Raw genomic sequence first — 20,553 nt, 5'->3', positions numbered from 1 at the left:
ACATGCTTGAAATCGCTTTAAACTATTGTCATTGTAGTGCGTATTTAATGTGGCGCTGCACTCTGATGTTGTAGGAGAAAACATTTATTAAAAAGTCTATTTAATTAAGTAGAACGTGTTGTCTATATTTATTTAAAGTTGCGCATTTTGATGTGACGACACATTTCTCACCCCCCCCCCCTCGTTACACATCGTCACACATGTCTGACCCCCCCCCCCAGGTGCGTGACGTCATTTATGGACGGCCCCTAAGGTTAGGCGAAATGTCATACTCTACACTGTAAATGTCAAACGTTGCAGTGATGGATTCACATGACGCAATTCAGACACATGTGATTGTGCTAAGAATGTTGTAGCAGCTATGGCATGCACCACACCCCCAAGCCACCGGTTATTCACGATTCGATGTCAACATTCGATTCGATGATCGATTATTGCAATATCTCGTCTAGTCTGTGGGTGGGTGTATCGTTTCTTGTTCTGTTGCATTTGCCTTAATTGTGACACGTGTTTTTGATTTGCATGACATTTGCATACAAGAAGATACAATTGTCGTGATTTGCACGCGAGATTCTATGCAATGTGGTCGTAAAAATGTATTCGACTTGTTTTTTTCCCTCTCTTTTATGTGTAGACGATACAGAAGTTGTTGTGATTGGGCAAGCCACATCACTTGAAGGGATGATAGATGGTCAAGAATAATAACGGAGTGGCTGCCGAGGAACGGAACGTGTCCGAAAGTACATTCACAGATGAGATGGAGCGATGAAATCAGCTGATGTGCACGTTAGGTGGATTAATGAAATCGCACAATCAGGAGATGTAGGCGGTTTGGCGATGTCTTCATCCTGCAGTATATTTACGAAGGCTTATGATAACGATACGTTATTGTATAATTCTGTATTCGGTGTTAATACGCTCCCAACAATCGATTCATCGTTTCATTCCAAGTGCAAAGTAGATCCGTAGAGAGAATACAGTACTGTAGTACCTATCACTCATGATCTGCTGATTGATCAAAACTGCAGTTGTTTAGCAAATTATATATATATATATATTTTTAATCACAACAACAAAAAAACACGCAACATACATGCATCAAAAATGCACAAATGAGCAATGCATACACATTTTGGGGGCCGTCCATAAATGACGTCACGCACCTAGGGGGGTGGGGGGGGGTCAGACATTTGTGACGATGTGTGACGAGGGGAGGGGGGGATGAGAAATGTGACGTCACATCAAAATGCGCAACTTTAAATAAATATAGAATTGTTATAACAGCACTAATTGTTATAACAACACTCCTACAACATCAGAGTGCAGCGCCACATTAAATACGCACTACAATGGCAATAGTTTAAAGCGATTCGAAGCATGTTTAATTAAAAAAATGAAAATATGGTTTTGGGGGGGGGCAGAGCTTTGTGACGTCATATTTGAAGAGGGGGGGGTCTGACTTTTGTGACGCCGTGTGACGACAAGAAGGGGGGGGGGTCAAAAACCGTCCAAAATCGCGTGACGTCATTTATGGACGCCCCCCCCCCGTTAAACAAAACCCTATCGCGCACAGTGCGTTCGCATTCGACGCTCGGTGCAGACCACTGCAATGGGGGCGCGCACGCGCGTGCGCGTTCCGCATTCCACGCGGTCGCGCGCGCGTGCGCTGATCAGCTGACGGGTCACGTGGCGTCGCGCTCGGCACAGCCGGTTTCTTGGGCTTCCACGGCGGGGGCCGGGGTCACGTGGGGTTGCGGCCGAACAACGTTTCGGCTTCTTGGGCTTGGACAGGAGCCATGGCGGCGTGCGTCTCCGACGACGACGGCCGTCGTCGCAGCCGCCGCTGGCGTTCCTGCTTCAGTCGCTTGCTGCTGTTGCTGCTGCTGCTGTTGCTGCTGCTGCTAGAGACGGGGACGACGACTGCCCAGGCAGAGGAGCCGGGCCCAGGCTGCGGATGCGGAGCTCAGAGCCGAGCGGCAAGTGCGGCAGGTGAAGGGAGGGAGGAGGGGGAATGATGCGAAAGATTATAGAAATACAGGAGCCAACACGACAGGATAATCGTGCAGGGCCCCGAAAAACCTGCCCAAGACGAAAGGACCCACCATGAACTTCTTCTGGAACTGCTGGAGGTTTATTTGCGTATGCTCAGAGACTGCTTTTCACAGTTTTGAGTGTTATTTGAAACCCGTGTCCCCTTCTGACCCCATGTGTTGCCCAGTGCCGTCGCTCAAGTTTCCGTGTCTCCCCATCACCCCCGTGAGTGTTCCAAACGCCGTCTCTCAGCGTGTCTCCCTCTGACCCCGTGTCTCTGACCCCCAGTGTCTCAGACCCCCCGTGTCTCTGACCCCGTGTCTCAGACCCCCAGTGTCTCAGACCCCCAGTGTCTCAGACCCCCAGTGTCTCAGACCCCCAGTGTCTCAGACCCCCACGTGTCTCAGACCCCCACGTGTCTCAGACCCCCAGTGTCTCAGACCCCCAGTGTCTCAGACCCCCAGTGTCTCAGACTCCCAGTGTCTCAGACCCCCAGTGTCTCAGACCCCCAGTGTCTCAGACCCCCACGTGTCTCAGACCCCCACGTGTCTCAGACCCCCACGTGTCTCAGACCCCCACGTGTCTCAGACCCCCAGTGTCTCAGACCCCCAGTGTCTCAGACCCCCAGTGTCTCAGACCCCCCGTGTCTCAGACCCCCACGTGTCTCAGACCCCCACGTGTCTCAGACCCCCACGTGTCTCTGACCCAGTGCACCAGACTCCGTTTCTTCTTCAAGACCCCCCCCCCCCCCACTGTCCCACCTGCATTTCAGTCAGTGTCTCATATCCTGACGACCCCGTGTCTTCTCATAACCCCCCTCGCATTTCCAGACCGCGTGTCTCGTAACCGAATGTCTCATCTGGAACAACCGTGTCTCACCCAGACCCCCCTCGTCCCTGTGTCTCTTTCCAGATCCTGTGTCCTCCGTGGACCCCATGCTCAGGGACCCAGGGTACCCGAAATCCAACCTGGATGGGGCAAAGGATGCGGTTTTCAAGTACTCTGAGAGCGCCAACACAGCTTATGACCAGAGCGCCGTACGTGACCAAGATGACCACTCTTGTGTTCATACGGTTAATGTTGAATCGCTGCACAGAGGTGGCTGAGTGGCTAAACAGGTTACATTCCTGAGCTGGCAACGCCGAGATCCTGCGTTTGAATCCACGCTTCTGCCGATGCTTTAAACAGGATTATCAAGTATGGTTATGGATGTACGTTGACTTTGTTTCACGCACCGTATGTAACCAACCATGCTAATCGAGGGAAGGACAACAAGCTGCATGCAAAAATAAGTTATACATAAATGATTTTTTTTAATATAGATTTAAAAGATAGGTGATGGTTTCTTCCCGATAATTTAAATGTAAACAACTAAGGCTCAAAAGAAAGCTGTCGCTGGTGTGGATCAATCAGTTTCAAGGACAATGCATATATTATCAGTGTGTTTTTTGTTTGCATTTTAAGCACAAGTATTGTGGTTAATGCAGACATGATTCCTTGTAAAAAGGTTTCAGTTTTGTTGCCAGAATAAAAGGGAAAAACCCCTATTATTATATTTTGGTACTGGCAAAGGAGGTCTAATGATGTAGATGCTTACCCCGAGCCCTCATTACTTTGATAGTGGCATTGTCTTTGAGCTGTACGCCTTTTGGCGTCCTCTGGTCTAGCACCAATTGAGACGAGGCAAAAAAAAGCCATCTCTGGTGTGGACCAATCAGTTTCAAGGACAATGCATATACAGTATTATCAGTGTGTTTTTGTTTGCATTTTGACCACAAGTAGTGTGGTTAATGCACACATGATTCCGTGTAAAAAGGTTTCAGTTTTGTTGCTAGAAAAAAGGGGAAAAGCCCCTATTATTATATTTTGGTACTGGCAAATGAGGTCTAATGATGTAAATTAAAATACCAGTTTGACCAGGTCACTTGAAACAATCTTGTAGGTAACTGATTTCCACTTCCGTGGGCAGTTTTCAAACACGGGAGTTGAGCTGCTCTGCCCAAGGTCGGAATGGTTCTTCATTTCGTGGTTTAACATTGATCCTGCTATTGAGACGACAATGGAGAAAAACATACCAAAAGGCACTTCACAAATAGTGATACCATAATTTACAGAGCTTGGTCTGTGTCCAGTGAGTAAGAACTGCACAAAAATACACAACATCAATCTTGGATTATCGCTTAAATTGGAAATATTGCAGTTCTGAGATGGAAAAGTTATATTTCACTAACAGGTAACAAATGTGCCTCTATTGCAGGACATGTAGGAGTGTGTAGTGCCCCCTAGTTTTAGGATAATAGCTCACTTGAAGGTATCTCAGAAGTTAACATTTTCTAACATGAGGTGATCTGACCGTTCTAAGTAGATGTTTAATCCTGTGACATAATATTTAGCATAATTGGAATAAAATTAGTAAATTGACCAAAAGAGGTCACGCCACTAATTTATTGTATACAGATACACGTCTGCGCACCTTTTGAGCGTTACATCCTCATGCACGGTTGGTTTCACTTCAGTCCTCCGGTTTCCTCTCACATGCTAAACGCTCATTAAACAAAGTTATAGCCAAATAACACAATACAATACCGTCCTAATTAGGCTTGATAGTGATGCATTTTGTACACCAGCTACAACACCATCATAATCTACTGCTGGATGAGGATCTCCCGAAGCTGCTGCTGTCTGTCGCAGTCCTGTGATACGATAATTGTTGGAATAAAATGAGTCTACCTATTCAGAGAGTATAAACACAGCAATGTACAGTACTTCAATTACGGAAAGATGCCGCAATAATTCTTCTATTCAAAATGGACATAATTACTCGGAGAATTATAGACCCATTAGCCTAATAAATTACAGCCCGTCATCAATATGGAGCTGCATTAAATGAGCACTGATTTTCTTAATCATCACATCGCTTGAGTAATACATTTGGGTGTCTGGTGGGACCAAGGGAGGCCGCTGTCCATACCTAGCATCTGCTGGGAAAATAGTACTTCAGATGTTTGCATCATGAGCTTACGTAAACATTCATGAAACCAGGTCAACCTACCCAAATACAGGTGCATGGGAATGATGTTGGAGTTTCGTGGACAAGTAACCATGGAGGCCATGTCAATTAGCCATGGGAGGACATGAAGTCTATTAACTAAGGAGGTGAGGCATACGGTTTGCCCACAGTGTCCAAACGTTTGTGGAGGGGAAGGCTGCTGCCCTTCCTGCCCACTTTGGGTCCCTTTCCGTTGTTTATAATTGTAAAAGTACTTTGGGGAAATTTTACTTGTTGGACCGTAAAGTGGCTGGGCGGCTCAGAGGTTAGAGAACCGAGTTGGCTTCTCTGAGATCCCTGTGTTCGAATATTGACAGCTGCTTCTGATTAAACTGGGTTCTCCAGTGTTGTCAGTTGATGGACTTTGCTTGTTCACTGCACAAAAAATAAACGCGAGAAATTTGTCTCTCTCGTTAATTTTGGCTATATTCCAGTTTTAGGAATACAAAAATATATCATTTTCATTGCCATATGAGAATTATTATTCTCAGTGGATGGGAAAGTTTTGCCCTTTGCTGTGTCAAGCAGAGGTCACTTGAAGCGATCACAGCAGTGGTGTTGTGATGTCTACTTGAACAAGACTTGATATTACATTTCATTTTGTTCTGCTCTCAATTTGGCTACATTAAAACTGAGAATTAAATGTTTTATATTGCTGCCATGCAATGAATAGGACTGTCATATGCAGAGTGGGTGAGGAAATGTTGCCCTCTGCTGTTTTTACCAGAGGTCACTTAAAGGGATCGAGGAGGGGGAGCTCTGTGACATCCTCTGTGGGCCATTCTCTAACAGGAAGGGTTGCACCACGCTGCGAGAAACCTGAATAGATACGTTGTCTTGTGACGTAATGCTGATAGCACAGTTGGGATCACATTGTAGGGAAATTACAAGAAAAGAAAAACACAATGCTTGTATATATTTTTCGATGCTTGTATGCATGTTGAAATTCTTTCGCACCGTACGTAGCCAGCCGTGCTCATTGGAGGTGCTTGGTCGATATGGCCTCGCAATGTCACAGTTCCACATGCAATATGCCTTTGGGCCAGGTTAAGCAAGGAAGATCTTTCGTCTCGCTCGTTGTGCCAGATGAAGGCTGTGCCCGGCGGGACGTTCACCATGGGCACAGACGAACCCATCATCGTGCCGGACGGCGAGGGCCCTGCTCGGCGTGTACGAGTGGGCGCCTTCCGCGCTCACACACACGAGGTCAGCAACGCTGACTTTGAGAGATTTGTGACCGCAACGGGGCACGTTACGGAGGTACTGCTCTCTGCACACAGCTATTGCTACTGCTACACATAGCGGTCGTTGTTAGTCGCCATGATACTGGCCACACACAGTGGAACTCGTAATCTTCAGTGAACTTTATTGTACATGGTGATGCTACACTTACTCGCTATATTCAACCATAATTGCTGCCCGCAGTGGCCTTTATTGTACACAGTGCTGCATGCTGCACGGCGGATGTATAAGATTGCTTTTCGTGTTTTTAGTTTGTTGTCCTTCCTCCGCACCTCCAATTAGCACTGTTGGCTACGTACGGTGCGAAAGAAGTTCAACATACATATTGTTGACCTTATCCAAGCTAATGAGCACCAGAGTGTATAAATGGGTACTCCACATACAGCTCTATGGGTCCCAGAGGTGTTCTTTGCAGCAGTAAGCTATGGTGACTGCTGTAATGCTGAGTCCTAATAATATTGAAACCAGTCTACGGTTGTCTGTCTCTGCATCACTGTTGCCTATCAGTTAGTCACACAATACATTTTGATGGTGATCTAAGACAATGCACTTGTTCGGGTCACTACTCGTGGTGTTTTGCTTCAGGCACTAAGGCGGAGAGCTTTGTACACGTGTTTTGTGTGTGTTGTTGGAAACTGTTGCAAGCTCCCAGTGATGAATGGTTTACGTTATTGCCTCTTCTGCTTCGTCTGACTGTGGATGGCCAGGCAGAGAGCTTCGGCGACTCGTTTGTTCTGTCGGGAAAGCTGAGCGACACTGTTCGAGACGAAATCACGCAAGCGGTAAGTTGCTCCTACGCGTGTAACGATTCACGACCCCGGTGATTCGATGACTTGTTGCAATTCGGGTTTGGAGTAAAGAATTTAATGTTTTTAAAATCACATTTCCTTGTTTTCACTGCCTGTACTGTTTTGTCTGTCTCCTCTCATATCCTTGTTTTGTTGATGTTGTCTGTCTTGATTGTGCTGTCTGTCCTTTGTTGTATTGTGTCTAGTTTGTGTTGTCTTGTACGTGTCATCCGTCTCATTTGTTCTGTCTGTCTGGTATTGCCTGTTTTGTTTGCAGTGTGTCTAGTTTATACTGTGCGTGTGTGTACTCTGTCTCATTGTCAATAGCGTAAATATGATTTGTTTCATTCGTAAAGTCTGGCTCGCTTTTATTCTGTATCGTTTGTCTTTTGTGCATATTCTTTTTTCATTCACTCATCAGCTCAAAAATAAAGTATCTGTAAAAAAATTGGTTCTCATACGCACAATCCGATTTACTTGGGGTGAGTGTAACAATACATTTTCATCAACGTGTCTTTAAATGCCTTGCTGCTGCATGTATATCATTTTTGTGGTGCTCTGCATTTTCCAGATATAACACAATAACAATTCTGCATTAAACTGCCAAACATATATTGTGCATGTCAATTATTTTACCGCTTACTGCACTCACCTTTATCAATGTTATCCTGTGGCAGAAAGCTGTTATGAACTTGTCATTGAGGAAAAATATACGATTATAATGTCTTTGATAAACCTTGTTCTCTACCTGGAGTGGTTTAGTTTTTGCAGCTGGCTGCAAAGCAGTATAATAAAGCGGTGAACCAGTGCAAAGATAAGAATGAAATAAATAACCAAAACGCAGCTAACCTCTGCTTATCTCAGTACGCCAGATGCATGAATTCGCACTTATCCAAAGGCCCCTTCCGGTAATAGAGTGTGCTGTAAATTACATGGAAGAAAAGTTGTACATCGAGGTTTTATCCAGTTACGTAATGCATTACGTAATATGTATGCAGATAATTAGGGCTACGAGCTTTTGACCTGTGATTCTTTGAAAGTTGCGTGAAACAATACAAGGCAACATTCATCCTTGGTCATTTAAACCATAAGATAAGGGAAGGTTTCAGTGGGGGTTGCAGTGGTGACTGCAGTACAGCGCTGTGAACCCGGTGACCTGAGTTCGATTCCCAGCCAAAGCTAACTTGAGTAGCAAGTGATGTCTGATATTCAACCGGTTCTGGATCCACCCTTCATCAACCAGCATGATAATGTATTGTCAAATTACCCCTATGACCAACACGGCTTGGGGAGGCCGACATTGAAACATGGCCTTAGGTATTTCCTGCAACAAGCCACTGCCCATTGATGATAATGCCCCTTTTAATGCAGGAATCTCAAGTTTTTTTCTCAAGGGTCCTATGCTGGGATGTTTGGCCATTTCTATTCATGATCGTCACATGACAGAAATTAGGCATGTGAATATGTGTCCCTTCTGCTATTTGGTGAATTGTCACGATTTGAGGTCACGAATGGATTCAAGAATATATTATTTGTTTCACATTGTGGTGAAGGCATGGATGACATGAATCTATTGCATGCTATACGAATGAAAAATAACCGATCTATGCATGTATCGCGATCATTACAACTGATTTTAAGCGACGAATCAACGTATTGTCAAATGCTGAGTAGACAGACAATTTTCATACATTACGTAAACAAAGCAGATGAATAGGCGTTGTATTTAACCATTGTGCGTATGCGATGCGGCAGTTTGTGTGCCGATTACAAGGGACAGCACATTACAAGGGACAACACGGGGGCCACTGTGATGAGTCATTGCCATGTTTTCAGGTGGCTGCTGCTCCCTGGTGGCTCCCAGTGAAAGGTGCCAACTGGAGACATCCAGAGGGACCCGACTCCAACATCACCGGCCGGTAACGACCGTGACGTCACTGGCATCCTCATAAGCCGTGGTCTCTCCACTGCTGAGTGAAGGCCTTCCCCCCCCCCCTCGGCAATGCCATCCCTCACTTTAACAATCTTATCTCGCACATGAGCCGTGCAACGCTGGGACATCTAGTATCTCGCTAAATTCGCGAGAGCTGAAACCCTGATAATTGTTTTTTTACCCTTCTATCTGGCAACAAAACTGGCACCTTTTTTTTACAAGGAGTCATGTTTGCATAGACCACAATACCTGCAGCCATAATGCAAACAAAAAACATAACTCTGATAATATATGCACTGTCCTTGAAGTTGATTGGTCCACACCCGAGACAGCTTTCCTTAGAGCCTAGTCTCACATGGGTTGGACCAGATGACGCAAAAGGTGCACAAATCAAAGACAATGCACCATCTGAGTATGAGAGCTCGGGTTAAGCATTTACACCATTGGAACCTCATTTGCCAGTTAAAAATATGATAATTGGTTTTTTACCCTTCTATCTGGAAACAAAACTGACACCTTTTTTTTACAAGGAATCATGTTTGCATAGACCACAATACCTGCAGCCATAATGCAAACATTATCAGAGTTATGTTTTTTGTTTGCATTATGGCTGCAGGTATTGTGGTCTATGCAAACATGACTCCTTGTAAAAAAGGTGTCAGTTTTGTTGCCAGATAGAAGGGTAAAAAAATGTTATATTTTTTGCTGACAAATGAGGTTCCAATTGTGTAGCTGAAACCCTCGGGGCTACCTCTTGAGTTTTGTGTGTGTAAGGTGTGTAGACATTTTATGAGGGTTGACAAGTCCTCCCCTTAGTTTTCTCCCTGATTAATTAGTATCTTTGACCTGCAGCCCTAAGAGTACTTAATGTACAAAACACACTGTCTAATGTCCTTGTGTAATGATATTAAGGAAAGAAAAATATGGATTTGTTTAGAATTGAAATATTTGAAATGAAATGTTCATGCCAAGCATCAGGATTTCTTACAAATTGCAACTTTTGTAAAGCTTAATTTACCCAAGGCCTTACATAATTATTAACTGCACTCATTAATAAAATAAATTATACTTTGCAAAGTAATGTGTCTCAGCCAAAGTGGCCCAGATAGGCTATTTTACTCCAAGTGAGTTCAATTACATTGTATAATGGAAAAGCAGTATTCTCTATAGACAGTGTTTCTTAAATATGATGATGAATAATCGGCTATATTTCTCCTGCCTCAGCAGTTCTCCTGCTGTATTTTGTCACCTGTAGACGCTTGCTTGTGTTGCCATCGAAACGTCGTGATTTTTATTTATTATTTTTCTATCTACGTGACTTTACCGAAAGACCCAAGGAGTAGTATTAATCAGGTAGTGGAAAATGAAAAAAAACCACTGACAATTTACATTTGTATTTCTCTGCACCGTTACCACTGTACTTCTTTTTCTGGTTCTCATATGTTAAGCCCGTTTTACCAAAAAACACAATTTCCACCACTGTTTAACTCGAGGGTGAAGTGACGTGGCCTAGCGGTGGCACGTTCGGTCACTTGTTGCAGAAGTTCACGGTTCTAATCCAGCTGCCACCCTGATTAATACCGGAGGTGTATCGTCCGTATATGATACGCACCGTCTGCTTCACAGTGGACGTTCAAAGATCCTGTGACATCTTTAGAAAGTTTAAGCCATCATTGTGTGCCGGCGTTATGGGCCAAATGTGCCTGATTTGAAATATTGTCTGGAAATTGCTCAATTGGGTTTATCACAAATATTTCCCCCCCCCCCCCTACTGGTAGACCACATCTCTTGGGCAATTGTCGGTGCCAGTTTCTGGATGCCTTCCTGCTTGTTCGGTTTCCTGCCCTAATGAGCTGGATGGACCCAAATGTGTCCCCTCTCGTTAGTGACCTTCATGATGTTTTGAAGCGTTAAACCAATGGGCTAGACTGTGACACTGCCACAATCCCAACATCTCGGCACATGGCACAACTTTAATACTGTGTGAAATGGGGCAGTGGGTTGAGCTGCAACCAGGGAGGGGTTGGGGTCATGGGGTTTTAGATTCCACTGGAGCCACACAATTTGTCATCGTTGCTTTTCGTTGTACCTTGTAAACGAGATGTACAAATGAAAATAATTTCATCACTTCAAAGCCTGCTCGTATACCTCAGCATATGGATCAGTAGTTACGTAGAATGAATTAGAACACATTTTTACCCATCTGTCATTCCAATGCTGGATGAAGGCTGTGTTGGAGGGGGGGGCGGGGAGTTGTTTAACCGTGGGGAGTGGTAGTGCAATGGTTAGCGCGCTGCGCTACGAACCCAGCGGCCCGAGTTCGATTCCCTCTCAACGGCCAACACCAGTGACGATTATCTTACCTGGTCCTGGGCCTCCCCTCGATTGACTCAACCTCAAACGGTGGTGTGCGTGAATATCGTCACGAGGGAGATGAAGGCGGCCAGGCATGGTTCAGGCAACCCATTGCCTCGCATGACGTGCTGGCCTTCATCGGTGCTGCTCGCAAACAGCACTGTCCCCAACAGTCTGTTTTTAGGCTATATGGAGGATCTGTGTCTTTTAATTTATTGACCATACATCATCATGGTGGTCAGTGCTAGTTGGTCATGTTGGGGGCACCCAGGACTGGTTCAGTTATATCACTCGCTAATAATGTTAGCAAGGGGCTGCTTTGTCCTGACTTGCTTTTCTGCTTCTTCCATCTACATGACAAAGGCTCAGTCCCAGCAGCAGCAGCCGTACTAACCATCTCACAACAACTCCTCTCCCCATCCTGGCTCCTCCCCCCTTAACCAGTATATATAAGGTCGGGTCTCTTGGGATTTCTCTTTACTTGATACAGCTATCGTGCTGTGACGGTTCCACCTGAAGACGGAAGCTTGTGTTGCCTCCGAAACATCGTGATTTATTATTTTATTTCTATTATTTCTTCTATTTATTATTTATTTTTGTTATAAAAATTTTACTTACGTGACTTTACCGAAAAAACCTAAGAAAGTTTGCGGTGGCCGAGAATCTAACACTGGTCACCGAGTTTATAGCTCAGTGTACGGAACACTGCACCACCGCTCCAACACTCCCACACCTCCACGTGTAATATATGTGTGTGGAAATATGGCGCTTATATTTTCGGTTATAACCTTTCCTTTTCCATGCCAGTGGAAAAAACCTTCGGAATGCAAAAAGCATTACCGTGGTCCGTACATGGCACGAGACGAAATGTGACAGCAAAAATCCGCGGTGGTTGTTGCATGTTCAGCACATGTTAAGAAATTGGCATTTGCTCCGTGATGTATTGTCGGGTTGTACACAGTGTTGTTAGACATGATGTCGGACATAATGCCAAAACAACATGCTTTTACAACCTGATAACACATCGGAGAGCGATCCAGCACAACCTCGAAAATATAGTACGCGGTAATGTTGGAATGCGTCGATATGAGCCACGCTTGTCACCGTGCCACTGCTGAAGCTTCTTCCTGTGTTGTCTCTGCTGCAGGATGGACCACCCTGTGGTGCACGTGTCGTGGAATGACGCCAGCACCTTCTGCAAGTGGGCTGGCAGCCGCCTGCCAACTGAGGCCGAGTGGGAGTATGCGTGCAGGGGCGGCTTGGAGAACAGGTGAGGATGCCAATCGTCGTGAGATGCAACACGAGTTAAGTGAATTGAATTGAATGGGGGAGTAATTGAGGCCTGGAGAAAGTGGTAAATTGTGAAATGTAATTGGCACAATACATCCCAACATCGTTGTCATAATATGTACTATGGTCTGAGAATGTAGCAGGGATGAGTCATCCATAGCTGTGTACGTCGTCATGGAATAAATGTTATAAAAATCATAGCAGTACAAGAAATGTTCATGGAATTAAAATCCTTTAGGGACAATCTTTTAGGGCTTATTTTTACGGGGGCTTATAAAGGCATTAAGCATGGCAATGGTATGCGGAAAGTGACAGCTGTTTTATCGCAATATTTGATGGTCTTGCAGTATTTATGAACTGCCGTTAACATAACCTGTTGCCATGAGACACCGGGAGTTTTTTGTCATCCGAGGTAGAGATATGACGTGAAAACACTTGTGCCCTGGATGGTTGCATTATTATGCAGGAAACTGCTGCTGCCAAAGTGGACAGAGAGAGATTCAAGGGAGTGTTTCCTTTCTTTGCCATGAAAAGCTACTTTCTTTCTCTCTCTCTATTTCCCCGTGGCTTATTGTTGCACAGGCTGTTCCCCTGGGGGAACAAGATGACTCCGCGAGGGCAGCACTACATGAACGTGTGGCAGGGAGACTTCCCGACTCGCGACACGGGGGAGGATGGGTACCCGGGCACGGCACCTGTGCGTGACCGCGCATGTATATGCAGCACACGTGCGCGCACACACATGCCCTCGCACGCACATGCCCTCGCACGCACACTCACACACATGCCCTTGCACGCACACGCACACGCACACGCACATACATGCCCACGCACACACGCACATGCACCCACACACATGCCCTCGCACGCACGCACACACGCACGCACACGCATGCCCTCGTACGCACATGCACACACATGCCCTCGCACGCACGCACATGCACGCACACGCATGCCCTCGCACGCACACACATGCCCTCGCACGCACACACGCACGCACATGCACGCACACGCATGCCCTCGCGCGCACACGTGCACGCAATTGCACAGTCGCTACGAACTCGTACATCAATATAAATACTTCCATACGTGCATCTACCCGCACTGACCAGCATGGTGAATTATGGTCAAGTAGCCCTCATGACTGAAAACAGTGTGACGAGGCCTTTATCCAGCAGTGGATTGACAAAGAGCTGCAAAATAATCTTTATACAGTATATGCACTGTGTAGGTATATTTGGTAGTGAAGACGAACACACTATGTGCCTGTTATTAGCAAAACAATTGAAAATGACCTTAAAATTTTTATTGAAAAATAATAAATTGCTTTTCGAACGTTTTACCGAAGTTTTAATTAAAGCCTATAACCTTAAAGGGATTGGCACCACTGTCTGTGAGAGTTCCTTTTTGAAATTTCTGCTTCATGACATGATGCCAACAGCACAATTGAAATTTAATAGGGAGACGAAAACTAAAATAAAACTTGTATACTTACAAAAAAACATGTATAAGCTTTTAAATCTTTTGCTACTACAGTAACAGTTACTGATCAAACCGAAGACACACATTCTGTATAACCGTCTTGTCTGTGTCGATTCCTTTGGCTGTCGCTTTGTGTCCGAAGGTGAAGGCTTTTCCTCCAAATGCGTACGGCCTTCACAACATGGTCGGGAACGTGTGGGAGTGGACGTCGGACTGGTGGACGGTCCATCACACAGCCGAGGAGCAGAGCAACCCCGTATGCCTTGCCTGTCCAGTCGTCTCTTTCACTTAACGCGTGTTAGGCGCTCGCGGACAGAATAGGTTTTTGGGTTCGGCCACGTAATGACCTTGGCCAGAACCCTGGCCTAAGACCCTCCTCCACCCGACAGGCAACAGGCCGGGTTGTTCTTGACCTTACCGATGAGCTGAAATAATAATATTTGGTGTGTTAAATGCTTATCCACGCAACAATTAACATTTGTTTGCCTATGTGAGGTGGTGGAGGGTCTTATGACAGAAATGTTACCAGATGTTTACAATGCCTATCCTAAAAATTAATTCCGATTCAAGCTTTTCCTTTATTCCCAGCCTGTTGAAATATGGTCAACCAGGCCCCACGACCCAAACTGCACATTGACCAAAGGGCTGTACATGTATCTATACCTGACTCGCCACGCAAGAGTTTGTCAGGAAAGTATTTAAATCTCTCAGGCTGTTTGAAAACGGTTGACATTCAAATGAATATATGCATTTTTGTAGCCTTCTGAGATTAAAAAAGAGAAATCGTATATATTACGCGAGAGCCACTTCACATGCAGTACCTGGCAAAGAGGCCTGGTACATAGGCACGCAGGGAGAGTCACTAAATATTTACAACTTAGTTGCAAACTGTTCTTAAATGTTGAGCGTTGGTTTAGGAACAGCACGTAACGCGCTACTCTGCAAGATATTTAGCATTCCCCGTCCAACAGATGGCACATTCTGGAAATTTGCTGCAGAAATTGTTGTGTAGCAGCAGACAGAGGCGGCGTAGCTATTGAGTGTGCAGGCAGTGCAACTGCACCGAGGCCCATGGGCCAGAGGGGGGGGGGGGGGGCCCAGGCACTGAGACTGTGTAGATTGGGTGGGGGGGGGGGAGGTAATTGGACAGGGGGGGTCCCCATTTCATTTCTTCTCCCAGGGCCAGATGCCAACCCCGCTGCGCCTCTGGCAATAGGAACCAAACTATAGTCCAATATTATTCCTGCTAAGGGCATTATTGCCAGATAGATATTATTTCCAGGAAATATTTGGCTTCTTTATGCATCTTTTGCACTCCCCCCCTTCCCCCCCGACTTGAAATTATTGCCTTGGCCCAGGTTATTTAAATCATTGAGTTACAATGTCACACTCATCAATGTGGCTCATCATTATTTCATGTGCACATCGGACGGCTTTCAGGCGCTATTATCGCCATCCACCACACACGCATTAGGCTGATAAATGTAAATTGTATTGAAGGGTAAAAAAAATGGCACAGTTGTACAATAAATTCGATTGAGGGTTTTTAAATAATTCAGCATTATGTTCATCTTGAAAACGACGGTTAATTGTATAATTATGTACGAGGAAAGCAATGGCTGTGTTTGCGTTCCGTATATTTTATGTGACTTACATTTAGATATCGTATTTTGGTTTTATGCAGCCACATGTATGGCGGTCTCTTGTTGATAATCTAAATCGATCACATGACAAGTACTGCTTGCATTAATTCTTAGAATCTGCACTCAATTAAGTTTAGTTGCCAGCGCCTCAAGCAGCAAGTTTCTTGCTGCAAAGGCTGGAAAACCTAGAGATTTCTTCCAAGTGCTTGTGGTTGTCTGGGAGGTCTCTCCCTCTCTACTGCTGTTCCCATCATCTTTAATTAATTCCACTGGCCATTTACACTGTCGACTCCCTGCCCATTGTGTAAGTCCAGGCTCAAGACCCTTTTCTCCATTGCCGATGTCTCTCCATTTCTCTTGAATGTTTTTATATACGCCTTATTTATTCCCCTGTGGTGCACACGTGTCCACCGTTTTGTAGAACTTATTGGGATGCGGTTGCATTCCGACGCTATGTGACTCCTCAACCAAAACATCTTTTGTTCCGGTGATTAATTTACAGTTTAATACGTAGGCTTTCGTGACCAGTATATATATTTAAAAAAAATGTATTAAAGAAAAAAATCCTATTATGGATTCATTTTAAGCCACGAGTCACCTTCGAGGGCCTCTCATGTGTTTGTGTTATTTTATTTTAGACGGGGCCTCAAACTGGCTCGGACAAAGTGAAGAAGGGCGGTTCTTACATGTGTCATAAGGTAACAACAGGCCACACATCACTAGCATATTGCTGTACTTACATTGCTTATTATATTTTACAAAAACATGTGGCCTAGTGTGCCCTTTTTTTCCCCAAATCCAAAGATTCCATTATTGCTCGGATTTGCTTTCTCCGTTCATTTCTATTCCTCACCACTTCTCTCGTCACATCCATTGTCCTCGTGTTTCACTCCATGGCATTCTCCCACCTAACCCTCAGTCTCCCCCTGTTCCTGCTGCCCTGCATCTCCATAGCGATTTCAATCGATATCTTCTTTGTTTCTTCTCAACACATCTCCACCAAACCGTCCTAAGTCTTGCCTCCCTTACCTTCTCAAAATTCATCGTAACCTCCGCTAAGGCTTCAACTTCGTTATTGTACCTAATTTCCCCGAGAAATATTACCAACATCCATCGTAGCATTCTCAGCTCTGTCTTCTCAGCCACTGTCTTCATTTCTTAGTGCGCACATCTCTGCACCATATAGCAGAACTGTCATATCATTGTTCTATATCAGCTGTGCAGGGTTACTGCTATCTTTCTAGCATGGGCAATTCCTGAAACCTCTTTACATTTCTCCCACGTATATCATTACGGTGAAGTATTTTCATGACATGCTCGCGTTGCATCGTGTGAGACCTTTCCCTTTTGATGTAATAGAAGAATAAAAAGAATAAACTTTGAAATGTGGACTTTGCGAAGCCACTTTTGTAGAATTTAACTACTTCAGAAGTACCAGTTAACTCATCAGCAGATACATAAAAAAATACTATTATAACAATTGTAACTACCTAAAATAATGCGTGTTATTAATATGTCTTGAAATAGTTTTAGTGCACTGCTTTGCTCCTAAGTTATTGACATTTCTTCGTGAGCTGTGTGCATTTTCTTTAAACGTGCTGCTTTTTTAGGACAATGTCACCACGTAAGCCAACCCTGCTTATTGGAGGCGCAGGGGAAGCACAACGAACTAAACACAAAAAGCAGATCTACAGAAATTACTTTAAAATCTAGCTTTCTTTAGATCTGCCTTTTGTGTTTATTTTGTTTTGCGTCCCCCGCACCTCCGACTAGCAGGATTGATTTAATAGTGCATGGCTCTAGTGGCTGTCTAATGTCGGAAGGAAGAGCGTTCCAGATGGCAGCAGAAGCGTGGCTGAAAGCGGGCGATGCAGTGACCGCCTTTGATGGCTAGACAAAAGCCACCGAGCGCCATGAGTAAATGGGTCGTGCAGCCACTACAGTTGCCGTAGATGGCTGGTGATAGCTGTGGATGACTCATCTCTGCTGCATTCTCGAAACAAATCGCCATAATAAGTATAACCCGTAAAAACAAAGTTTCTCACTATAAATCCTTTATATGCGTGGCGGCTAGAGTCCTCTCGTCCTCTGGCTTGAGATGGCTGCCACCTATGGGTCAGATGATTGCATGGCAGCATTAAGCAATTGGTAATTAAATATAATATTTTTGTCCTAAAAAGTGTAACATTTTGGAAAACAATTTTCACGAACATTAATTGTCACGCACAACGAGTCTGTGGAAAATGTCAGCTCGATTGGATCACGGGAAGTGGGTTAAAAAACGACCGAAAGATTTGCACGGTCCTAAGCAAGCAAGCGAACTTAATATAAAGGATTTAAAAATGTGTCCGACCTCGTGAGATCTTGGAGCTGTGCAGGTTGAGCCTTGGTTAGTCTTTGTGTAATGACGATTTGACACACTTATCTTGAGATGGCACTTTATTGAAGACACGTTCACTTGACACAGGTGGAGACTGCAACAGCCCCGAGTCTCCAGCGCATCTCGCTGACTGGACGCTCGCTCCACCAGCAGACTCTACCGTCCTCTTCCGTCACTTGACCACGCTCCCTTCTCAATCATTCCCGTAGCCACCAGTCCCTTTGTACTCACAACTGATAGCCCTGCTGCCATTACCTCCCGTGACCACTAATGCATTCCCACTGTAAGCTGGCTCCCGTGTCATTACCTCCCGTGGCCACTAGTCCACTCACACCGCATGTAGACTCTGCTGTCATTACACTTGGATGGGTGACCACCAGGGGCAGAAGACGTGGGGCTGCAAGTTGGCCAGGAGGTGGCAGTGCTGAGTGTCGGCTTTCGTGCACGTGTGTTTTCCCCGGCTGCTACAGTTTTCCTTCCACATGTTAAACATTCGTAAAATTGGACAATCAGGGAGGAACTCCCTATAAAAATCAGGAACCTTTGTTCCTTGAGACTCCAGGAGGCTTTACTGGTTTAATTATTAACATTAGACTGGTGTTTGCAACTTTCTTATCGTACAATGCTCTCATGAAGGCGCTATGTTTCTCAGACGGATATATTCTGCCAGTAGGGGGCGATATTGCTATGTGGTTTTACCCCATTAAGAAATTTGCGTGCAATTTTCTAATTTGGTCCGTAACGCCGGCGCACACGGCGTGCTCTTCAACATTAACTGAGAAGCACGTGGTTTGTATTTGTTGGTTAATGCTGCGGGTGTAGTAACCTGGCTCGGGCCACGAACCTTTGCAACGAGCGACAGACCTGTTCTTCACCTGAGGACGGCTGCTTGCGTTGTGGCCGAAACGTCGTGAGAATAATTTTAGAATGTTTTATTTTATTATTTCCATTCTACGTGACTTTACCGAAAGAACCAAGAAGACAAACATGCTGCCGCTCGGCGGCATTACTCTGACCGTCGCCCCGCGTGTCTCCACGTGCCCCCACCCTATCTGCAGTCGTACTGCCACAGGTACCGCTGTGCGGCGCGAAGTCAGAACACACCCGACAGTTCTGCCTCGAACCTCGGCTTCAGGTGCGCTGCCGATGACCCGGAGTCAAACCCCAAGTCGCCCGAACCTTCGGAAGAACTCTAGCCTGTTTCAGAAACCACGAAATGTATGCTAAAATGTGCGTGGTATTTGTAAATCGGTACTTTACTTGGGATATGAATCCCATGAGAGACGGTGAACGGTGTGATCTTTGCTCAGTATTAACAATTGTTTGTTGTGAAATAGGCAAACATCATAGCTGGAACAACTGCGTATGTATTTACAGCACTCAGTCTTTTTATATGAATGAACATTCACAGGTCTTGTGAAATTCGTTTTGTTTTAATGGCAAATGTACCTAAGGGAAGACTTAACATGATTTATTTATATAAAACCTTGCAAATTAACGTACATACCGAGGAATAGTCTAATCGATTTTAATATTTTAATCAGCGCTTTTTTGGAAAAAATGGTCCAGTTGATTTGATCTAAAAAAAGGGATGCTATTTAGTAAGCGTGTCACCATGCATCAATTGATTAAAAATTATTTATTATGCTCACATTAATTGCATTGAATGACGTGTATAAGAATATTTTGATACTTTATACCTTTTATTAGATTCACGTGACCCCCTGCTGTCACTAGAGGCAGCTGTATTCACCTAAATACAAACAAAGTTAAATGTATTCATGACCGCTCGCAAAACGAATTCTTTTTTTTGTAAACTGTGATGTGGGGGGTGGGGGGCTGTTTGGGGGGTTGTGGGGGGCAGAATCATTACAGGCCCAATGAGCAGAACAAGTTTGGTCTATTACTGTTGAGATCAACTTGAGCTTTTCAAGATTAAATACTTTTTTTTTACTAAAATGTTGCGATGTATAACTTTTTTTTATTATATTAAAACAGAAAGATGACCTTTCATTGTGTCATTATTGATATAACAAAATGCGCGTGTGTGTTTAGGGGTCTTTCACTTTGATTGCCCGCCATTAATGTGCACTTTACTTTCCAGGGTAATCAAGATCAGTAATTGAGGGAATTCAAACTGAGATTGTTTTAATGCCTGCTTAAAGTGAGCCGACCAAACAAATTATGATTATGTCAATAAACCTTCCAGTCTAATTTTGGGCTTGCATGTTATCCACGTGGTATGCCTTTTTGTGGTCCCGACTTTCCGCTTGCAGTATAATCCAGTTTGTGTCTGAATCGTATGTCCGCACCCCTGTAAAATCTTGTTACCACGAACTCGCATGGTAATTTGTTAAACG

General features: G+C 44.7%; 1 protein-coding gene across 5 annotated transcripts; it reads left to right on the top strand.

Moving 5' to 3' along the window:
• The first annotated feature begins 1,646 nt into the window (after positions 1-1,646).
• Positions 1,647-20,009, top strand: SUMF1 (sulfatase modifying factor 1). 5 transcript variants are annotated; one of them, XM_078871478.1, is made up of 10 exons: positions 1,657-1,989; positions 2,944-3,068; positions 6,167-6,340; positions 7,030-7,104; positions 8,947-9,029; positions 12,546-12,668; positions 13,271-13,385; positions 14,319-14,426; positions 16,452-16,511; positions 19,252-20,009. In XM_078871478.1, exons 1-10 carry the CDS (start codon positions 1,797-1,799, stop codon positions 19,387-19,389), a joined length of 1,194 nt encoding a protein of 397 aa, XP_078727604.1. In that variant the 5' UTR covers positions 1,657-1,796; the 3' UTR covers positions 19,390-20,009. The 5 variants fall into 5 exon arrangements, with proteins under 5 accessions (XP_078727602.1, XP_078727601.1, XP_078727604.1 ...); XM_078871479.1 differs by having other exon boundaries at positions 13,271-13,401; positions 14,313-14,426; positions 19,252-19,389; XM_078871477.1 differs by having other exon boundaries at positions 1,658-1,989; positions 14,313-14,426.
• The last annotated feature ends 544 nt before the right edge of the window (positions 20,010-20,553 follow it).

Source organism: Lampetra fluviatilis, chromosome 32 (genome assembly GCF_964198595.1).
Source record: "Lampetra fluviatilis chromosome 32, kcLamFluv1.1, whole genome shotgun sequence".
NCBI classification, from domain to species: domain Eukaryota; kingdom Metazoa; phylum Chordata; class Hyperoartia; order Petromyzontiformes; family Petromyzontidae; genus Lampetra; species Lampetra fluviatilis.
This window is presented reverse-complemented; position numbering and strand designations above follow the sequence as displayed.

Coding starts and splice junctions, on each gene's coding strand:
- SUMF1 (XM_078871475.1), top strand. CDS start 1,797: ATGGCGGCGTGCGTCTCCGACGACGACGGCCGTCGTCGCAGCCGCCGC. Junction 1,990..2,943: donor CCGAGCGGCAAGTGCGGCAG/GTGAAGGGAGGG, acceptor GTCTCTTTCCAG/ATCCTGTGTCCTCCGTGGAC. Junction 3,069..6,166: donor CAGCTTATGACCAGAGCGCC/GTACGTGACCAA, acceptor TCGTTGTGCCAG/ATGAAGGCTGTGCCCGGCGG.